The sequence below is a fragment of the Peromyscus eremicus genome, chromosome 18, assembly GCF_949786415.1.
Source record: "Peromyscus eremicus chromosome 18, PerEre_H2_v1, whole genome shotgun sequence".
Taxonomy (NCBI): domain Eukaryota; kingdom Metazoa; phylum Chordata; class Mammalia; order Rodentia; family Cricetidae; genus Peromyscus; species Peromyscus eremicus.
Window position 1 is genome coordinate 43,715,176 of NC_081434.1, and position 23,929 is coordinate 43,739,104.

Sequence of the window (23,929 nt, forward strand, 5' to 3'; positions counted from 1 at the left end):
GAAACTTCAGTAGGATGGAGAAAAAGAAGTCAGGTCCCAGAGGTACTGAGGATGTTCAACCTGTGACTGTCTCCCACCTCTCACCTTGTCGTGTGAAAGCCAGAAGAGGGTACACCAGCTGGTCTTTGAAGAGGCGAGACAGCTTCTTAAGATCTTTGTACACTTTGGCTGCACTTTCCCCTGGAGTATTTTTTACAAAGGAGAAGTCAAAACACAAAGCCAAACAGAAAAACCTCAAGTATGTCAAGATCCAAGTGTTAAATATTCATGGGTGACTCCCCCTCGGAAAAAGGGGTCAGAATAGAAGAGCTGCACAGCGCAGGACTGACAGAGTCAATCCAGCTGCAATGCTAACAGTGATGTGAGGCTGCAGGGAACAGCCTGCGGGATCTGCATACACTAGTCTGTTGGGCACTGTGCAGTGTGGAATGCTCTCATGAGGCACAGAGCCCAAGAAAAGGACTGAACTTCACACAACAAACATGTACCAATACAGTGCTGAGCAGTTCTCCAGCTCTCCCTTACATCAGCAGTTTCCTCCAAGAGAAACTGCACGAGAAAGGTACTCTTTCACCCTCCCTAAAGCCATGGTAGAGTCTGTCCTCAGCCCAGGGGTGACAGGGCAGGAAGCACAGACCTAACTGTGTCTAATTCCAAAGTACTTATTTTTCCAAGTGTCCACAATCACAGTGCAGCCATCAGTGCTGGCTAGGTCTGGTCCACTTAACACAAGCTACGGTAATTTTAGAAAAGGGGACCTCAATTGAGAAATTGACTGGCCTGTGGTGCATTTTCTTAATTGATGTGGGGCCCGGCTCACTATGGGTGGTGTCACCCCTGGGCTGGTGGTCCTGGTACTATAAGAAAGCAGGCTGAATGAACAAGCTACGGAACAAGCAAGTAAGCAGCATCCCTTCAGGGCTTCTGCAGCAGCTCCTGCCTCCAGGTTCCGGCCTTGAGTTCCTACCCTGAGTTCCTACTTCCCTGGATGACGGACTACAAGAAGTAAAAGGAAATAGACCCATGCTCTTCTGAGTCTCTTGGTCATGGTGTTTTATCACAGCAATAAAAACTAAGTCACCACCACTAGTGCATGAATAAACAGAGGCCATGAATTTGAGAGAACAAGTGTGGGGTTGTGTGGGAAGGGTTGGGGAGGGGAGGAGAGGGAAGGGGAAACGAGGTGAGGAGAGGAGAAGTAAGGAGAAAAACAATGTAATTGTATTTAATTTCAAATAATAAAAAGTCGTATATAAATATAAATACACACACACACACACACACACACACACACACACACGTTTTTTCGAGACAGGGTTCCTCTGTGTAGCCCTGACTGTCCTGGAACTCACAGAGATCCACCTGCTTCAACCTCCCAAGTGCTGGGATTAAAGCCAGCACCTCCCAGCAAAAGTATGTATTTTTAAAAGACAGAAAGAAACACAGAAATAAAGAGAAAGTAAACCTAGGGGAAGGGACAGACTCTAGGACCCAACCATAGCCCTCCTGGTCAAGACCCACATTTCGAGTAAAGCTCAAGCAATTTACAGGTACATTAATGGAAACATGACCATGAACCTGAGGGCCCCATTACTACTGACCAAGTGTACAGTCCCAGACAATTACCTCTCTAATCCTCATTGTTGGCTCACCATCAAGAGAAGAGCTACAGAGACCTGAAGCTCCACACACAGTCCAGCAGTATGTCAGTAGCCTGTGCCCACATGTTCTACATAGATCTGCATTCGCATGTTTCACTGTGGCAGGAGCACGCTTATTTTAATTTGACCCATAAGAACAGAGGAAGAGATATGTACCTCAACTCCTTTAGTGCTTAAATCTGTGTTGAGTTTGAAATCTCTCAAGATAATGCTACTGTAAAAATCAATGTGGGCTCTCCTCTCTCTGTTCCCCCAGACCCAATCCCTCAGTCTCACCCCTAGCACTGCAACAGCACACCAGCTGCAGCCCCCCTCCCCCACACCCCCTTACCCCCCCATCCACACCTCCTGTGGATCCCAAAGACCATCACCCCTTGTCCTCTTCCACCAGCCCCCAACACCAGCAAGTACTCCCTGTGAATGCACCAGCCTAGCAGACCAGTTAAAGAGGCAACACACAGCCAACACACTCTGAAAATCCAGACAGGAAACAGAAACCAAGGAACAAAACACCCACCCAACAAAGGCAAATCCAGAAATCAGCACCTAGACCTACAATCATCCCAAACCTATACAAATACAATCAATAATAGCTGGAAAAATATGTCTCCATTAGAGTCCAGCTGTCGTACCACAGCAGACCCTGAATATTCCAACATAGCTGAAGCACAAGAAAAGTTCTGGAAATGAAAATTTAGGAAAGCAAACAAGAAATACAGAGGCAAGCTTCACAACAGAATACAAGAGATGAAAGAAAGATTGGCACTGAAGACACAATAGAAGAAATGGATACATCAGTCAAAGGAAATATTAAATCTAAAAAATTTCGGACAAAAAATATCCAGGAAATCTGGGACACTATGAAAAGACCAAAGCTAAAATAATAACAACAGAAGAAAGAGAAGAATCCCAGCTCAAAGGCCCAAAAAACAAAAATCATAGAAGAAAATTTTCTTAACCTAAACAAGGAGAAGCCTATAAAAGGTACAAAACACTTGATAGGCTTGACCAGAAAAGAAAGGCCCCTCACCACATAATAATTAAAACACTAACCGTACACAACGAAGAGAGAATAAAAGGGGATAAAAGAACAAAAAGAAAGAATTCAAGGGGAAAAGACCAAGTAACATCTAAAGGTAGACTAATTAGAATAACACCTGACTTCTCAACGGAGACTCTAAAAGCCAGAAGGGCATGAATAGGAATGCTGCCGACTCTAAGAGACCACAGATGCCAACCCAGACTACTATACCCACAAAGCAGTTCAATTAACACAGATGGAAAAAATAAGACATTCCATGATAAAGCCAAGTTTAAGCAATATTTATGTACAAATCAATCCCTACAGAATACACTAGAGGGAAAACACCAACCTAAGAAGGTTAACTACAACCACGAAAGAACAGGGAATACATAATCTCAGAACAGAAAAATCAAAAGAAAAGAAGCTACACATTCCCACACACACCACACCACCATCACCACCAAAACAGGAATGAACTATTATTGGTCATTGCTCTCTCTCTCAATATCAATCCCCCCCCCCAAAAAAAACCAGACTGAACAGAATGGATGTAAAAACAAGATCCCTCCTTCTGCTGCACCCAAGAAACATACCTCAACATCAAGAAGAGAAATCACTTCAGGGTAAAGGTTGTAAAAAGATATACCAAGCAAATGGACCTAAGAAGTAAACTTGTTTAGCCATTTTAATGTCTAACAAAATAGAATTCAAACCAAAACTAATCAAAAGAGATGGGGCAGGACACTATACTCATGAAATGAAAGTCTACCAAGATGACATTTCAATTCTTAATTCTATGCGCAAACACGAGGGTACCCAAAGTTTGTAAATGAAACACTACTACAGCTTAAATCACACATCACTCTCACATACTGATAGCAGGAGACTTCAATATCCCACTCTCACCAATGGACAGGTCATCAAGACAAAAACTAAGCAGAGAAATACTAGAGCTAAAAGATGTTATAAACCAAATGGACCTAACAGATATCTACAGAACATTTTATACAAACTCAAAAGAATATACCTTCTTCTCAGCACCTCATGGAACTTTCTCCAAAATTGATTACATGCTCAGACACAAAGCAAATCTCAACAGTTACAAGAAAACTGAAGTAACTCCCTGCATCCTATGAAACCACATGGATTAAAGCTGGATATCAACAACAACAGAAAACTTACAAACTCATGGACAGAACAACTCTCTACTGAATGAAAAATGAGTCAAGACAGAATTAAAGAAATTAAAGACTTTCAAGAACTCAATGAAAATGAATACGCAAGATACCCAAACTTATAGGACACAATGAAAGCAGTTCTAAGAAGCAAGTTTATAGCATAAGTGTCTACATTTAAAAAAAAAAAAAAAAGGAGAGATGTTTTTGCAGCTTGAGTTTTCCTGCCTGGCCCACAGTCAGGACAAATCACAGCCGCTCAGACCCAACCAAGTAAACACAGAGACTTATATTGCTTACAAACTGTATGGCCATGTCAGGCTTCTTGCTAACTGTTCTCATAGCTTAAATTAATCCATTTCCACAAATCTAAATCCTGCCACGTGGCTCGTGGCTTACCGGCATCTTCACATGCTGCTTGTCCTGGCAGCAGCTGGCAGTGACTCCTTCTGCCTTCCTGTTCTTTCTTTTCTCCTCTCTGTTAGTCCTGCCTATACTACCTGCCTAGCCACTAGCCAATCAGTGTTTTATTTATTGACCAATCAGAGCAACACATTTGCCATACAGAACATCCCACAGCAATTTTTTTTCCTACTAGCAACTTAACAACACACCTGACAGCTCTAGAACAAAAATTTAAAAAAAATAAAAAAAAAAAAAGCAAGCTCACCCAAGAGTAGACGGCAAAAAATAATCAAACTGAGGGCTGAAATTAGTAAAATAGAAAAGAGAACAATACAATGAATCAATGAAACAAAGAGTTGGTTCTTTGAGAAAAATCAACAAGATAGACAAACCTTTATTCAAAATAACTAAAAGAAGGAGAATATCCAAATTAATAAAATCAGGAACAAAAAGGGGGACATAACAGATACTGAGGAAATCCAAAGAATTCTAAGGACATACTTTAAAAATCTGTACTCCACCAACTTGGAAAACCTAAAGAATTGGATAATTTTCTCAATAGGTATCACTTACCAAAGTTAAATCAAGGTCAGATTAAACAATATAAATAGACTTATAACCCCTAGTGATATAGAAGCAGTCATTAAAAGTCTCCCAACCAAAAAAGTCCAGGGCCAGACAGTTTTAGCACAGAATCCTATCAGACTTTCTAAGAGTTAATGCCTATACTCCTCAAATTAGTCCACAAAATAGAAACTGAAGTAACACTGTCGAATTCATTTTATCAGGCCACAGTTACCCTGATAACTGTGAGTATACCCAAACTATATAAAGAATCAACAAAAAAAAGAGAATTACAGACCAATTTTCCTTATGAACATAGATGCAAAAATACTCAATAAAATACTTGCAAACCCAATCTAAGAACGTATCAAAAAGATCACCAGCCATGATCAAGCAGGCTTCATCCTACAGCTGCAGGGATGGTTCAACATATGAAAATCAATAAATATAATCCACCACATAAACTGAAATAAAAAAAAAAACTACATGGTCATCTCATTAGATGCAGAAAAAGGCTTTGACAAAATCCAACAACCTTTCATGATAAAAGTCCTGGAGAGATTAGGGATACAAAGGACATACCTAAACATAATACAAACAATTTACAGCAAGCATGTGGCCAACATCACCTTAAATGGAGAGAAACTCAAACCAATTCCACTAAAATCAGGAATAAGACAAGGTTGTCCACTCTCCTATACATAATCAATATAGTACTTGAAGTCTTAGCTAGAGCAATAAGACAACTGAGGGAGATCAAGGGGATACAAATTGGAAAGGAAGAAGTCAAAGTATCATTATTTGCAGATGATATGATAGTATACATAAGTGACCCCAAAAACTCCACCAAGGAACTCCCTCAATTGATAAACACTTTCAGTAAAGTAGCTGGATACAAGGTTAACTAAAAATAATCAGTAGCCCTCCTATATATAAATTACAAATGGACTGAGGAAGAAATCAGGGAAACAACATCTTTCACAATAGCCTCAAATATATAAAGTATCTCAGGGTAACCCTAACCAAGCAAGTAAAAGACCCGTATGACAAAAACTTCAAGTCTTTGAAGAAAGAAATTGAAGAGACTATCAGAAGATGGAAAGATCTCCCATGTTCATGGATCAGTAGGATTAACATAGTAAAAATGGCCATCCTACCAAAAGCAATCTAGATTCTATGCACTCCTCATTAAAATCCCAACACAATTCTTTACAGATCTTGAAAAGACAATTCTCAATTCCATATGGAAAAACAAAAAACCCCAAAACAGCTAAAATAATCCTGAACAATAAAAGAAATGTTGGGTCTCACCATCCCTGATTTCAAGTTGTACTACAGAGCTATAGTAATGAAAACTGCATTGTATTGGCATAAAAACAGGAACACTGATCAACAGAATGTAACTGAAGACTAGACATAAATCTACACATCAATGGACACTGATTTTTTCATAAAGAAGCCAGAAATACACACTGGAAAAAGACAGAATCTTCAACAAATGGTACTGATCTAACGGGATGTCTGAATGTAGAAGAATGCAAACAGAACCATATTTTTTTTTTCTTTTTTTTTTTTTTTTTTGGTTTTTTGAGACAGGGTTTCTCTGTGTAGCTTTGCGCCTTTCCTGGAACTTGCTTTGTAGACCAGGCTGGCCTCGAACTCACAGAGATCCGCCTGCCTCTGCCTCCCGAGTGCTGGGATTAAAGGCGTGTGCCAACACTGCCCGGTCAGAACCATATTTATTACTCTGCACAAAACTCAATTCCAAGTGGATCAAAGACCTCAACATAAAACCGGACACACAGAACCTGACAGAAGAGAAAGTGGGGAACAGCCTTGAACACACTGGCACAGGAGAAGACTTTCTGAACAGAACACCAACAGTGTAGACACTGAGATCAACAAGAAATGGGACCTCATGAAACTGGTAAGGTTCTGTAAGGCAAAGGACACTGTCAATTGGACAAAGCGGCAGCCTACAAAATGGGAAAAGATCTTCACCAACTCCACATCCAATAGAGGACTAATATCCAAATTATACAAAGACTCAAGAAATTAGATGAGGTACAGAAAAGAGAATTCTCAGTAGAAAATCTCAAATGGCAGATATAAACCCTTAAGGAAATGTTCAGCATCCTTCACCACCGGGAAATGCAAATCAAAACTGCTTTGAGACTCCATCTTACACCCGTCAGAATGGGTAAGATCAGTAACACAAGTGACACTCATGCTGGTGAGAATGTGGAGCAAGGGGAATACTCCTCTATTGCTGGTGGGAGTGCAAACTTGTACAGCTACCATGGAAATCAATACGGCTATTCCTCAGAAAATTGGGAATTAATCTACCTCAAGACCTAGCTGTACCACTCTTGGGCATATATCCAAAGGATGCTCCATCCTACCACAAGGACACATGCTCAACTATGTTCACTGCAGCTTTATTCATAATAGCCAGAAACTGGAAACATCCTAGATGTCCCTCAACAAAGGAATAGATAAAGGAATTTTGGTACCATTTAGACAATGGAGTATTACTCAGCTGTTAAAAAAAAATGACATCATGAAATCTGCAGGCAAATGGATGGAACTAGAAAACAAAAATCACCCTGAATGAGATAACCCAGACCCAGAAAGACAAATATGGTATGAACTCACTTATAAGTGGATATTAGCCATTAAGTAAATGATAATCTACAATCTGTTGATGCAGAGGTTAGGTGAAGAGGAGTGCTCTAGTGGGGAATGCATGGATCTCCTTGGGAAGGAGAACTAGAATAGATTGTATGGGTGAACTGGGGGCAGGTGGGAACAGGAGTGAGAGGAATAAGTTGAGGGGGGAGATGATCAGATGGAGGGAGAGAGTGGGGGAAGAGACAGCTGGAACTGGGGGTCATTTGGGAAGTGGTATGGAATCCTAGTGCAGGAAAATTTCCTAGAATCTAAGAAAGTGATGCTAATGAGGACTCCTAACAATGGAGGACAAGGGAGTCTGAACGGGTCATCTCTTGTAACCAGGCAATGCTTCCAATGGAGGGACTGGGTTGCATTCAATTGAGTTATCGGCCAAGCGAGTACCATGGAAATACCCACACAACCCAGGCTGATAATAAGACAAAGGGTTGCTCTCTGCACACTGACAGTGGGGTCCCAGTGCCAAGGACAACATCCATATAACTCATTTAACATGGCATAGTCAAGCTGGTGCTTATGCTGTAGGGGTGTCTCTTTGGTATGGGGAAGGTATTCTGCAGGCTACCAAAAGGGAAACATGGACACCAACCCAGCCACAAAACCTTTGACCTACAATCTGTCCTGTCTGCAAAACATGCTAGGGCAACAGTGGCACAGGACTAGTGGGAGTAACCAACCAATGTCTGATTTGACTTAAGACCTATTAGAGGAGTCAGAACCCACACCTGACATTGCTTGGGTGACCAAGAACCAGAGACTAGATAACCCAGATACCTAGGGTAAAACCAAACATAAATGGTCTTTAAAAAAAAAAAGAAAGAATGAATGAAAGAAAGAAAGAAGGAAGGAAGGAAGGAAGGAAGGAAGGAAGGAAAAAAGAAAGAAAAAAGAAAGAAAGAAAGAAAGAAAGAAAGAAAGAAAGAAAGAAAGAAAGAAAGAAAGAAAGAAAGAAAAAGAAAGAAGGAAAAATAGATAGATAGATTGCTGGGTCATAGTAGCCCACACCTTTAATCCCAGCACTCAGGAGGCAGAGGCAGGCAAATCTCCATGAGTTCGAGGCCAGCCTGGTCTACAGAGCAAGTTTCAGGTCTCAAAAAACAGTCAATGAGATGACTCCTAATGATATTCTGCTACACTCATAGAGCAGGGCCTTATCCAGTCATCGACAGAGTGGCTTTCTCTGGCAGCAGATGGGAACAGATGCCGAGACCCACAACCAGACATTGTACAGAAAGACAGACTAAATGGGAGGTCTCCATCAAATCCCAGCCCTCCCCCTCAGAGCTCAGGGAATCCTGTGGAAGAGAAGGCGCACAGAGTGTAAGAGCCAGAGGGGACGGAGGACACCAGGAGAACAAGGCCTTCTGAATCAAGGTGCATAGGAGCTCACAAAGACTGAATCAGCAAGCACAGGGCTGATGTGGGTCTGCACCAGGTCCTCTGCATATGATTACAGCTATTAGCTTAGTATTTTTATGGGACTCCCAAGGTGAGAATGAGAGGTTCTCTGACTCTTGTGCCTGCTATTGGGACTCTTTTCCTTTTGCTGGTTGCCATGTCCAACTTTGATATGATGGTTTTTGTTTCATCTTATTATATTTTATTTTGTCAAGTTTTGTTATCTCTTAGAAGCCTGTTCTTTACTAATTAAGAGACAGAAATGGAGCGGATCTGGAAGGGAGGGGAAGTGTAAAGGAACTGGGAGGAGTAGAGGGAAGGGAAACTATAATCAGGATATATCATATGAGAAAAGATTTTATGTTATTTTGAATAAAAAAATCAATTTAGTTCAAGGCCCTTTTTCAAATATAACAATCAATTTTCTTTAGATTGTTTCTATCAACAATCATGTTCTTCCTTCAGCACTTTGCCTTTGCTTACCGTGTTGAAGAATGGTGGCTTGTTTCATGTATACATGTCTTGATGCATATCTTAGCATGACAGACACAATGTAGTGTGTAGAAAAAGTCAGTAGAGTTGTTTTCAGATCTTCAATAATTTTTTTCTTTTTCAAAACAAAACAAAAACTGACTTAAAAGTATCTGACTAGGAACTCTGAAGAGTAATCTGAGCTACTGGGATCTGTTGTGGAATAGTATTTTAACCATGTAAAGATGTGCTAGATTTGTTTATACTATGAAATATTACTTTAACTTTATAAAGGTATGTTACATTTGTTATGCTGAATTTGTTTAATATGCAAGGATGTGTTACATTTGTTTGTGCTTCATTTGTTTAATTATGTAAGGATGTGTTGCTGTTTCATTTTGCCTGCCTAAGGCACATGATTGGTCTAACAAAAAGCTGAAGGGCCAACAGCTAGGCAGCAGAGTGACAGGCGGGGCTCGTGGGCAGAGAGTAAGTAGGAGGAGAAATCTAGAAGAGAAAAACAAAGGAGGAGAATGAGGGAAAAAGAGAGGGGCATGCCTGGGCCTGATGCCAGGCAGCTGCCAGCCAGGCAGATGGGAGAAGCAGGAAAGAACAGAGAGAGAGAGAGAGAGAGAGAGAGAGAGAGAGACAGAGAGAGAGAGACAGAGACACAGACAGAGACACACAGAGAGAGAGAGAGAGAGAGAGAGAGAGAGAGAGAGAGAGAGAGAGAGAGAAGAAAGGTAAAAAGGCCCAAGGCAAAACATAAAGAGAAACAGATTAAATAAGAGCTAAGATAAGGCCGAGCATTCATAGCTAATAGTAAGTCTCCATCCATGTCATGATTTGGGAGCTGGTTGGTGGCTCAAAAGAAAAAGCCTGTTACAGAGGTCTAGACTATGAGCTACAATAAAATAAAAATGCCGTGCCAAATGAACAGCGTATGCTTACCTACCACAAAAGCACGTCACTAAAATATATAAACTTTTCCAAAGAAACAAACTTCCTCCTTCCCTTTTGCTTGTTTCATATTTAACAGATAAGAACAGGGATCTGAGCTGTTTATAAAACACTTCTAGGAGTCAGAGGATCTACCCCAATCCTGACTCCCTCTCCTACTTCAGTCTGAGACCCTGAAGTGACGTAGCCTTCTCTACAACTATTTCCTTATCTGTAATATAAGCGTAAAGCCTGCTCTGGAGTATGAAACACTCATGGCAAGGTCCTCCCTAGGGTGGAATAAACATAGTGCTGAGGAACTTGTAGGTTCTCTGATCATGACAGAAAGCATATTTACAGATTCATGACTCTAGCACACATTCCCAATAGCGACAAGGTCACACAAAAACTGGTTCTTGGAGAGCATCAATTTGAAGCCAATTGTAGACTCAAGAGGGCTACACTATTTAAGTACAGAGTGTATTTGTGGTACTAAAACTTCACAAGGAAGAGTGACTGTATGGGAGAGGGCTGGGCAGCTAGGAGTCCTTAATAACGGGCTGACTGAAGCCTGGCCTAGAGCCACCATCTGGATGTGCGTCCAGCGAGAGCTACAAGAACACACGGCGGTCCTCTTCCTTCCATCTGTCTCCCAGGCCTGATCCCCATTCCAGTTCACAAGAACCAATCTTCACAGGAACAGCCTGGTCAGCCTTGTCTAAGAGATGCTGCTGTAAATGCCATGTCCCCTCCACTCAACACTCCCATTCCCCTCTTAATATTTACTGTAGTTTACCCCCAAGGACTACAGGGGAAGTGCATGCTCAGCACAAAACAGAAAGGAAGATCCATCCATTCTTCTCCACCCACCCCACCACTCCTGTTGACCACCTGGTCTCTCAGTTTAGGTTTAACCAGGAACAGTAAAAAAGAGAAACTGGACTTTTCTGCATCTATTAATAATTTTATGGGATATAGGCAAAGCCATACTTAGAACCCCAATTTTAGGGAAAGTCTAATCTCATTAAATAATAGCATATACATCAAATTTATAGTAAAAATATTCAAGTAGTTTTTCTTCCATTAATATTCAATAAAGAAGCCACACTGAATTACTTCCAGAAAACACAGATCTTCTCTGTATCAGTTAAATACAATCGTAGAAAGATCTCCAAGAGTTAACATGAGAAACCAGGAGGGAACATCTAACACTATAAATACAATTTTGTACTCAAAGACCTTAAGAATTACAAGAAACAAATTCTCCAGCTTGTAATCAAATCTTTCGCTTTCTTCCCCTCTGTATTTGTGGTGCAGAAGTGGCACCCAGGCCTTGCACATGCTAGGCAAATGCTCTGCCACTGAGCTACACTCTTAAACCCTAAACATCTCAATTCCTAGAAGCAACATTGTTTCCGAATGTGCTTTAATCTCACTAGGAACCTCAGCCTCTTCCACATAATCTTCCTCACTTTGTTTTTGCAGTGAGCCTCCTAAACCATCATCCAAAATTAAGGGGTTACATCACCTGGTTCCACTCCACAAACGTAGGATCTTGGCTTCAGCTGCACTGATTTCACATTTTTAATTCCACCATCAATTTTTATTGTAGCTGTAAATAAACGAAAGAAAAGATGATAAGCAATCTGTCACTTCCTGAGACGCTTCCTGTTTTAGTGCAGGCCTGCATTTCCTTGCCTCCCTATACTAAGAACACATTATTCCAAACAAACTGTTCTGAGCCCATTCTTCCTCTCAAAGCAAGGTCAAACAGCTAAACCTGCCATGAAGAAATCAGCCTCGAACACCACCTTTAAAAACGATAGTGAGTGTCTTCATACACGGTCCACTAAGCATCACCAACAGTAGCTTACTAGGAAATGACAGATCTGTAACAAGGTCAATAGGAGGCAGGCAAGTACAGAAGACCATTATTCCCAATGAGGTCACTAAAGCGCTATTCACTTTTTCTTAACCCTTGCCAACGGTCAACCCTTGTTCATTAACAGGATCCTGCTAGTTTTCACAGCACCATCACTTTGTAGACCCAAAGGACCAATATTCTTGACATCACCAGAGGGTTCAAATTTAGTTTTGTGTACAAAGGCACACTTCATCTCAGCTTATGAAAGAGCCAGTGATGGGCTTATGCACGTGTGCACCAAGCCATGCCCTGAGTGAAAGGTTTAAAGACACTGCTCCTTTTCAAAGACTTGAGCCTGGAATGACCGGCTACTGCGAGAGCCTGCAAATCACTGATCTGTAAAGAATTAGAGAGTAAAACATCAGAAATTTAAGAAATCGTCGAAATATTTAGTGAAGAGAGGGTATTATATCCATGTCATTAGGTACCTTTATAACATTTGCTTTTTATGTTTGGTAACTTCCATCTTCCAAGTTGTGACGTGATAAACCAGAAACTATTGCCACTCTAGCCACAAAATGCCACACTACAAGCTACACAAGCTAATTGTGAAGAACTAACAGAGACGTTACTCTGCCTTCATGCCATCACACTCACATCCTGACAAGTGTACAGGATCACTAGCAGCTAAAGCTCAAATGCAGAGACACTGAGGAGATGTGGGTAATTAAAAGGAATTGGGGGGAAAATTACACGAGAAGACTAATTTTCTTCTACTTCTAAAATTAAAAAAAAAAAATGCCATAAGTTAACTTTCAAAATAAATTTTAGTACAAAGCTTTTTTCCCAACCCAGACCCTCAATAAACAAAAGAGGTAAGTATGTTGTGGAGATGGGGACTCCACCTTACATCATCTCAGCGAAAACAAGCAGCTGCAGGGATAGTGAAGACCCCTGACCTGAGGCAGGAAAGCAAGGCAATCTGTTATACAAACACTACATTCTAAGTATCTGGAAAGATAACCTCAAAAGCAAACCAGTGTTAGCCCGGTGGGGTGGTGCTCACACTCTTGAAGGAACAGAAGTTCAAGGCCAGTGTCAGCTACATAAAGAATTGGAGGCCAGTCTGGGCTACATAAGACCCAGTTTCAAAAATATAAAAATAAAATAAAAAATCAGAATGTAATGTAAGATCCTGGTCACCCAAATGGATCTCCAATATGTGAGATTATGAGAATATTCCAGAGACCAGTGGTGGCTAGGAAGGACCTGTGTGACATCTCAACTAAAATGGAATCCAGAGACAGGATGTGATGGCACCTCAGTGAAGCTTCCTAATAGGAGAGGGGAAGCAAAGAGGTTCTTTATTCAGGGCACTTCTATGAGGAAGGCAGCTAAATTATGCACATACTACGGCCTCAAAATCTCAGCAGGATTTCTGTGTTTGGACAGTCACAGAGATGCCAAACTAGATAAACAGGAACCTCAGTCCACCTCATAAACCCAGGTCAAGACTTTAAAAAAAGTGAATAAAAAGAGAGATTCACAGACATGCACAAAATGCCCCCTTCAAATAGCTTATACACAGTAACTCATTTCATTCCTGTGATCATAGCTCTCACAGAATGAAGTATTCAAAGACTGAGACATCAAGAGAAAGGGGCTGAGGCTGGAGAGGTGACTCAGCAGTTAGTTACAGGCATTGGCTATTCGTCTAGAAGAGCCTGGTTCAATTCCCAGCACCCACACAGCAGCTAACAACCATCTGTAACTCCAGTTCCAGGGGATCTGATGCCCTCTCCTGGCTTCCGAAGGCACTACATGCACGTGATGCACACACATACACATGGGTAAAACACTCACACACACAAGATAAAAATAAAATAAATGTTTTAAAACAAAGAAAAAAAGGGGGCTACCCCAAGAGTGAAGGGTGATGTCCTAAACCAACATCACGCTCACATTTTAATCCTTCAGGCACATTATCAGTGGTAGAGTAGTTAAAGCTGTGAATGACTCAGAACTATTTCTTGACAGCCAGCCCCTGAAGTGGCTATAAAATGTTTAAAAAGAAACAAGTTACTATTCATAAGCAGCAGCCATGACTGCACCGTCCATTACCATTTATAATAATCTGGGTTTCCAAAGGCACACAGGCCAGCACAGCTGTGCCGCCCTCGCAGAGAGGATGTGTGTACTGCAGCTTGTACACACCACTTGACTTCCACTTCTCAGGCATGACCGCTGCCTTGGCTTCAGTCCCCTGAGGAATGAAAGGAAAGGAAAAATGATTTTAAAAGGTGCTGTACTAAAAAACCTGAAAATCTGAAACACCCCTAACTCAGCAAGCCGTGCAGCCCCTTGGGCCACTGATACGGCTCAGCAGGCAAAGTGCTTACAGAGAAGCCCGAGACCCAAGTTTGAGCCACGGGACCCACACAAAGGTGAAAGCAGAGAACCAGCTCCACGGAACTGTGCTGACTGCTCCACATGCAGTATGGTACACATACGCCCCACATGCACATGCTACACACACGTAGTACGGTACACACATGCCCCACATGCTCGCACCACACACATGCAGTATGATACACACACGCCCCACATGCACACATCACTCACATGCAGTATGGTACACACACATGCCCCACACGCACACATCGCACACATTTTTAAAAAGATGCACGGCCTCTTTAACAGAATGTGCACACCATTAGTACTGCTACTAAAGGAGGATAATGTAACATTTTTCTATCAAAAATGTTTTAATAGATAAAATAACATCATAGAAATAAGGATTAATCTTTCTCTTCTAAGACTCATGCCATTATTCAAGACCCCAGGTTGAGTATCACTTCTTTCATACGGCCCTTTTCAGAAAACACTTATTTTCTTACATTCTGTTCACATTTCTGTCACTGCATAATTGTGAAGCTTTTCATCAATTTACACTATTATTTAATATGTCATATTTGTCTTTCTGGCCCATTTGTGAACTCTGAGGGCAAGGACAGTATTTGATGTGTTCATTTCTGATTCAGTGCATGGTGTGCGGAGGCATACAATGATCTTGAGTTATTTTTATCTTTGTATCCCATCACGTGGCCCACATGGAATGTGTACAGGCCAGCAGTGCAGGGGCCGCACAAGAGTGTGCAAGAAGCTCCACTCCATCCTAAGTTTACCAGTTCAGAATCTGCACTATAGTAAGATTCCAAGTAGTCCTCAGCTCTAACTGATCCCTCAGAGTCTCTGGGCTCTAGATGTGGAAGTGTCTCTCCTAGAACTTACACAATATGCTATAATGGTCTATATTCTTGTCTATTCTCAGACTAAGGTAACTTGAGAACAAAGACCTGAAACAGGGACAAAGGAAACAAAACCACTGACATTAGCAGATGCTTAATGAACACGAGCCCAATGTAGACAAGCAACCACAGCACAAAGCCATTGACATGAACAGCCTAGTTGGCCGGCACTTGGTCACATTCAGTCCACACCCTGGCATTCTATCTGCATATTACCATAAATAAACCTTCCGTCTTTTTAAACCGGTTACCATCCCCTCTGCCTACTAAATGCTAACAAAGGAAGTGAAGGATGAAGAAGGAAAGAGCACACCGACTGAGTACCCATGACAACCCCTCCCTGTGTCTGGCATTTTGTGTCCAACAACAACCACATTTAATAAAGGAGGACCACCACAATCCCTGTGACTAAGGTACCCAGGGAGACCTCACGAGGGCTTTGGGATGAACTCACCTGAGGTATGTAGCCCGACTCGAGCATGAGGAGATGCACCAGCACTACCAAGGCATCACTGACGCTGGAGCAACCAGCTGACTGATACAGAGTCTCCAGTGAATGTGGCACCTGCCCATCCTCTGTTTCACTGCACAGCATTGGTTCCAGTGGACGGAAACCAGAATCCTCTTCCATACCCACGGCATCCTGAATTGACTCAGCTTCAACATTTTGACTAGGCCCTTCCTAAAAAGGATGACAATAATAAATACATCATAATGAATAATAAATTCATTAATTTTACATAGGACATTCTATACCCTAAACTGAGCAGAGATTAGTGCTCAAAACCAAAGCATACCATGAGGTTCAGAAATAGGAGCCATCTTAAGGAAGCTCTCATAAATAAATGAGACTGCAGCCTACACCTCCTCCATTCTGAATCCTTAACTCCCTTTATACTGACAGGCTGAAAACCTGGAACCCATCTGCAAGTCTCCACACATACTAAACAGTACTCTAAATGTGGTATCTTCACAGTTCCAACTACTACCATGCCTGAATACCTCTAAAGCTGTGCTTCCTACGCCACAGGTGCTTCAGACCCCCATTATGTGTCTGCTGACTTCCAGCAACAGCACCCCCAAAAGTGCCTGCCTCCCCTTCCTGTCTCACACACACCATGCACTCCTGCCAGTTTCCCTGGAAATTAAGAATCCAATCATGTCTTATGGCCCAGTTTAAAGTGTACCAGGACTTCCCCAAGACAGGCGACGGCATTTCCCACAACTGTACCTTAAGACTGTGTGCCTAATGTTCTTGGGGAAAAGTTGGTACCGAGCCTGGTGTAGAAACACCACATGCTATGTCTGCCTGATCTGACCTACAGTCACAGTATCCAGTATTAACCTATAAAAGCTCTGAACATTCTAGAAACAGTAATGTGTGCAATAACCAAAATGCATCCTCCATCTTTACTCACACTTGGCATCTCCGTTACACTTACTACAGATTCATAAAACTGGATTTTCAGAAACAGACTAAGGAGTGCAGGCCTAGAAAATTAAGTCTAAATGCCTGGGCACATAAGGCCCACCACTACCTGTTCCCTGGCTGGTCATCTGTTTACTTTCTACCAACCCTTTCCCACCCACTGCAGTATTCCTACTTCTTCAACAGACCCAGGAGATGCACTGCCTTTATTATTGCACCTCACCACACTCTACTGCTATTTTTCAGTTCACACATCTGCATCTCTCCGTGACTGCAAGTTTGTGTAAAGTACGAGACTACCCAAGTACAGGCCTGCCACGTGGTACACTTCCAGTAAAGGTCTGTGAACAACTGCTCAAAGATGATGTACTACAGCTTCATGCTTTTGTTTGCCAGGTTCTCTCATTTGTGCCTGACAATGATCACACAACTTGGGCAAGGGAGAGGACAATGCCTGCTTCTAGATACTACAACTGTAACTCAGAAAAATCAGTAACTAGTCGAGATCACCAGTTTATACATCTCTGAAACGAACCCATATCCTCAGAGTCACCATTAGGGCTTTTAGATATAAATCAGCCTGAGCAAAGCGAAGTTACTGCATTGATTTTATTCAGAAAGTTTGTTTCCTAGTTTGCGCTCAACTCTTAATACAAAGCAACTTTCTTCTTTTTAGGTTGTATTTCCAGAAAAAGGAGGGGCAGGGGAATTTAAAGTTCTATAGCATAAACCAAGGCTGAAGGACAGCAATTGAGACAGAGCTGACTCACTCTTCAGAAATCAGCAGAGCTAAAGCCTAATGGCTACAGACCGCAGGCAGGCATGGTGACACACACCTGTAATCCCTGCACTTGGGAGGCTGAGGCAGAAGAATTCAGAGTTTAAGGTCAGCCTGAGCTATATGACAAGATCCTGTCTCCAAAAAAATTTTTTAATTAAATTTAAAAGGCTACAGTAACTCACACTACATAAAAGATGCTACTGCACAAAACATTTCCATGATTTTCTTTGAACAGAAATCACCATACTAAAAAGGATATATCAAGCTAAATTATGAAAATAATCTCTTCATTTTTCCCCATTATTCCTTCTTTGGCCACTTATTACTTGGGCAGTATCATGGTACAAAACAGATGTGGAAATTTTTAAGAAGCATTACCCTAAGCTGCTAACTACACACCCACTGTGGGCTTATCTAACTTTATTCCTAAGTCCAAGAAACACTGGCATCTGCTGAGCTGCTCTGATATGAGTGTCTATCATCTTCCACGTGTGAGAACAGAAACTAGCTAAGCATCACCTCTACACAGTCTTGTCACAGGCCACTTACACAACAAACAATCAGCTAACGTGTAGAAGAGTTCCTCTCAGGTCTGTACAGGTTACCCCTTGCTGTCACTAAAGGGAGTTCTCAAGTGCAATGAAATCAAACTAACTTACATTTAGTCACAAAATAAAATTCCTCCCTTTGGTTTTGAGCCTTGTCCATCCTTTACTTTCCTTTTCCACAGCCTTCTTCTACACTGAACCAGCACGTCATATAGAGTCAAGGACTCCCAGCATTATTTATGACTTCAATGTCCCTGCTAAGGTTTCATAGTCACCCCATAAAAACCTTACAAGACAGCTGAGCGGTGGTGGCGCACGCCTTTAATCCCAGCACTCGGGAGGCAGAGCCAGGCGGATCTCTGTGAGTTCGAGGCCAGCCTGGTCTACAGAGCAAGATCCAGGACAGGCACCAAAACTACACAGAGAAACCCTGTCTCAAAAAACCAGAAAAAAACAAACAAAGAAACAAACTTACAAGACAAGCAGTATGCTCTCAGAACTAGAATCACTACCTTGAGGCATCAGTAACATCTCAAAATTTTGCAAAGAAAAATTAACTAAGTATTACACACACTGTAAAACTCCATCTTACTGGAGGATTTTTAGAGCACACCAAAGTAAAGGGAATGAGTTCTTTTCTCTAGGTTTATCTCTGAAAGAGTCTTTTTTTAAGTATGCAGTCAGATAGCCTTATTCATCCCACACATTGCCCTATGAAGCAGAAACAAACAAGAGATACAAGAATGATTCAGAAGACAAATTTCTTGTATCGAGAAATATGTGCTTATTCTTAATGTCATGATTCAGTGCTTAAGGCTTGCAAAAGAAATTTGCAGTGGTAAGAATATATACATAAAAACAGTGTTAGTATTAAAGAAGTGTTTTGTTCAAGGCCTAAAAGCAAGTACCAGGACAGCCAGGGCTGTTATGCAGAGAAACCCTGTCTCAAAAAAAAACTAACAAAAAAACAAAAATAACAAAAAAAAAAAAAAAAAAAAACTTAAAAAAATGTAATTTAAAAAAGAATTGTTTCGGGCTACAGAGATGGCTCAGTGGTTAAGAGCACTGACTGCTCTTCCAGAGGTCCTGAGTTCAATTCCCAGCAACCACATGGTGGCTCACAACCATCTGTAATGAGATCTGGTGCCCTCTTCTGGCTTGCTGTCATATATGCTGTATACATAATAAAAAAAATAAAATCTTTAAAAAATAAAAAAATTTAAAAAAATAAAAAAGAATTGTTTCATACAAAGTATTAAAAAGGAAAATAAATAATGAGGAACTTACAAAGTTATAAAGACCAATAAATGTTTTAAATCACTGGACTATAATTAGCAAGGACCTTGGAATACAGGAAGACAAACAGGAAAAGGAGGACCAGCAAGGGCACCACATCACTGGTCACAAGGTCAGCAGGTTGTACACTTACGTGTGAGTATGCAAATCGAAGAATGAGAATTAGCAGGAATCTGTACTCACGAGAGACCACCACTAACAGGAAAGAACAGAAACTGGCCCTGGAGAGGCAGAAAGCCTGGGTACACAGGACAATAAGGAACTTGGTCTTCTGTGAAATAACATGACTGGACTAGAGACATTTGTATCTCAGACACAGAGGTACTAAAGAGCAAGCAAATGACATACTGAAGACATAGGACGAGAAAACCTAACGCAGTAAAGAACACAGCCTGGCAGCCTGTGATAGAAAGAAGTTAAAAGGTGGCCTATAGCCGGGCAGTGGTGGCGCACACCTTTAATCCCAGCACTCGGGAGGCACAGGCAGGCGGATCTCTGTGAGTTCAAGTCCAGCCTGGTCTATAAATCGAGTTCTAGGACAGCCAAGGCTGTTACACAGAGAAACCTTGTCTCAAAAAACCACCACCATCAACAACAACAAGTCAAAAGGCACAAGACGTCAGGGGTCCCACTGAGGGGCAGGGCAGGGAGTTCCCATGTGGAGGACAGACTAATGGTGTATATTATTTCCAAACTGATGTTAGACAGAGTCTGTGATAACCATTTAAAGGTCCAGCAAATCATTTGGAAATAAGTGGACTATGGGTACAACATAAGTGAGTGCCCAGACATGGTAAGTTAGGAATTATAAACTCACAAACATCAGACACCATGGGATGCATGAGCTAAAGGAACATCTGAACAAAACCACAAAACCATGCATGTTAGAATGCTAGCAAAATACCAGTCCAGACATTTAGCAGCTAAAAAGAAAATGTTCAGAAAGGGCACAGTCTACAATTTACTGATGCTAACCATCCTGACTGGCGCAGAATGCCTCTGAACTGTCAATATATTCTATCAATACTCTACTTCGTCTCTTTATCTTTAATACCCACCATACTGTCATCATTCCAGGCATCGGACTGGGTGGCCTGTCCTTGGGAAGAACCACTGCACTGTTCATCAGGGATGCTGGCCTGACGTGAGCTGGCAGCCAAAGAAGCTTGGTCATTATTCTGGAGTGAGGAATGCTCTGAATCTGTAGATGAAGGTAAGTTAGGTGCCGGCATGTGATCTTCAAGAACCAAACATATCAAGTCCCCAGAAACAATCCCATATGAAGCCAAGGTCTCTTCATCTCCAGTGAGGGCATCCTTGTTGTTCAATGTAATTGCAAATCGGGTATCAGAACTGCCAAGAAAGATGGATGAGCACTGTAAGAGCTCCCTACTCCACTATCCCAAATAATACATTTGGAATACATTAAAGTACACGCTATACACCCAGAAGCACTAAGTAGAAAAACGCAGGGGACTAAATTACTTGTTCTTCTCATCAAATGGCCATAGATTCCTAACAGTCAAAACTTCAGCACCTTAGCCAGGGTGTTATGGCACCTACTTCATCAGTTCTAGAGCATGCAGTTTTCACTATTTCGACATCTTTGAAGTGGAGATGCTTCCTAAGTTCACACATCAGTTTAATCCGCAGCTTTACCGCCAGCTTTACGTGGGAGCTGGGACGTCACACACTTGGGGTGTCAGGCTTGTGCGGCAAGTGCTTTAGAATCTCCCCAGCCCCATTCATTTTGCTTATTCACATCCATTTTCGTCTTACCAATTAAACAGACATTACTGGAGTCAAAGCTATTCCCTCTCCTTAGAAAATAAGTTGCTCTGTCACTGCTTGCAAAATGTTCTGATAAACAAAAAAGTTGAAAACCTGCCAGCTGTCCATGAAAACACCATCTCTGCTTTGGCAGAAAAAAGGGAAACTCCCTCAAATAATTCATTTTGAGGAAAACATAGGGAATGGTCTGCTCACGGAAATGCCAGTTTGCCCTCCCACCCTTCTGAAGTGTTTCCAAGGTACTATTTTCTGAAGTTATAAGGGTGAGTGTGCATTTCACACACACACACACACACACACACACACACACACACACACACCCCTACAACTCTAGAAACGCCAAACTTTAAAAAACCTATTTTATACCAATCTTTGGTCTGCTTAACTAGAAAATACTCTTTAGAAATAACAACTGTGTCATTCGGACACATTTTAAAGCTTCCCTTTTGTTCCCCAAATAAACAAAATTTCAGAAGAATGAATTTACTTTCACAAGCTGAGGCTTAAATTCCACCCAACTAATCAACCGCAACTGTGAAAACAAGCCGGAAAGAGACACTAGCTGGGGCTCTTGGGTTTCACGTCTTTTCAAGACTGCCCTGCTTAACTGAAAAGCAGTACAACTTATAAATACCTTAAAAACAGACTTCCCAAAGTGTGTGGAGGGGTAACTGTCAACACAGAAAACACTCAGCTCGACCCCAAGAAGTGGTGTAGTCACCATTATGTGGTAATAGGGCGATATGTTAATTCTTTTCATGTGGAAAAAAAAAACAGCTTTTTTTTTATGTTTTCGATAACATTATTTTATTAGACAATTAGACATTATCTGTAACCCTGGCTGGTCTGGAACTTGCTATGCAGACCAGGCTGGCCTTGAACTCAAAGAGATCCCCCTGCCTCTGCCTTCTGAGCGACAGGAATAAAGGCGTAGCTCAGGCTCACTTTTTAACTAACAATATCTTAATCTGGGGGAGAGGGGGGTGAAAGGAAGAGAAATCCGTATAGGACCTCATTTTGCTCAATTTCCTACAAATAAAGTGAAAGGTTATTAAAAGTGTCAATTAATGAGATGGACCTAGAGCCCATCTTTTTAAAATATTTTATCCACGAGCTCAGCTCTTGAAGTGGGTCATCCATAAACTTGTCCCTCTACGACCTGAAAACATCTGCAGAAACACAGAAGCTCCGTGTGCAACCCCATAAATTAGTAAGAACTTACTCCCTTTTCAACTTGCCACCCAACTGGAAGCTCTCTGGGGTCATGCCTCTATTTTAGAGAAAATGCCCACTGGCCTGAAGCATGCGTACTTCCTAAAAGGTTGTAGTGAGAAAAGTTACAGCGTCGGGTGCACAGTCTGGCAAAGGCACGCTCAGCTGTTTTTAGTTACTGTTGCCTTAAGCGGTAGCACAAATTACAGCGGCCTAGGGTGCAAGAAGTTTGTTACTTGAGGCACGATGCTGTTCCAATGTAACCACTGAAATACCTCAACGGCCGAGGTGCACTCCAGCCCAGTGGGTTCACACTGGGAGGTTTAACGCAAGCTTCCCACTCGGGACAGCAGCAGGCGCGTCCCGCGTTTCCCGCGCTCGGGGTGGCGGTGACCGCAAACCCGGAAGTGGCTACTCACCGGGGGAGACCGCGGGACCCCGGGGAGGCTGGGCCATGGTCTCCCTGAGCCGGAACCCGGCGGGCGAGCACTGTCACAGGGGCTCGGCGCAGCTACGCCCGGGAGGCCCTGGCCTCACGTGACCGCCCGGCCGGCGCACCCGCCCTCCCGGGGCCCCGCGATCGGGGCGCCGCTCACCTGAACCCCCACGTGGGCAGCAGAGCCTGGCTGAGGTGCGCGCGCAGCTGCCCGAGCGTCGGCTCCGGCTCCGGCACCTCTAGCGGCTGGGTCCGCTTCTGAAGCCGCACACGCAGCCTCATGGCGACAGGACCGCAAGCCTCGGGCGGCGGCGGCGGCTACCCGAGCGAAGGAGAAACCGAAAGCCAGCGGTTCCGGGCCTGCGTCCTCGTTCCTCGTCCGCTCTCTCGACTACGCCCCCTACCGCCCAGTACGCGAGCGGAGCGCCGAGCGCCTGCGCTCCCCATCGGTGGCTCGGCGCACGACGGCGCCACCTGGGGGCGAGATGCGCACGGCGCAGGCGCTGAGCTTGCTTCGGCGCACCTAGTCTCCATCTGCGCCTCCCTACTTGCAGCATCTTTAGCTCTGGAAGGACCGGTGCGGACTGTGTGGGGACATGACAGCCGGCCCTAACCTGGCGACACTGTGTGTTGGCCTGCCCAGAAATGAACGGCTCTGTCTCAGTCGTTGGAGTGCTCAGACCTAACACAGGTCCCCCGTGATGGTTAAAGAACCTTAGTATGGAACCAGGCATCCCTTAAGGGCTGTTGACCTGGAGTGCCTGGGAGATCCTAGTGGCCTTCAGGTGAGACAAGGAAAGGATAACGAGGTATTAACGGCTGTCTTTGCTTCTGTAAAACGTGCTTATCGCTGTGATCTTTTTATTACTATATAGTGGAAAAGAAAAAACCGAGAGAAGTAAAACAATTTTCCTGCCCACCCGTGGATTCCATGAA

The 23,929-nt window shown here is 42.6% G+C and overlaps 1 protein-coding gene across 3 annotated transcripts in view; it reads right to left on the reverse strand.

Annotated features, from left to right (window-relative positions):
* Positions 1-23,299, reverse strand: part of Fbxo7 (F-box protein 7) — a 31,678-nt gene extending 8,379 nt beyond the window's left edge. The window contains exons 1-6 of one of the 3 annotated variants that reach the window (XM_059245516.1): positions 23,154-23,299; positions 20,613-20,907; positions 15,955-16,182; positions 14,314-14,455; positions 11,857-11,940; positions 85-180 (exon numbers count right to left, since the gene is read on the reverse strand). In XM_059245516.1, the coding sequence (XP_059101499.1) occupies positions 85-180; positions 11,857-11,940; positions 14,314-14,455; positions 15,955-16,182; positions 20,613-20,907; positions 23,154-23,275 (967 nt within the window). In that variant the 5' untranslated portion in view covers positions 23,276-23,299. Of the gene's footprint in view, positions 1-84; positions 181-11,856; positions 11,941-14,313; positions 14,456-15,954; positions 16,183-20,612; positions 20,908-22,976; positions 23,132-23,153 lie in introns of those variants that run through there. The other 2 variants (XM_059245517.1, XM_059245518.1) reach the window with 2 other exon arrangements.
* Positions 23,300-23,929: the final 630 nt, after the last annotated feature.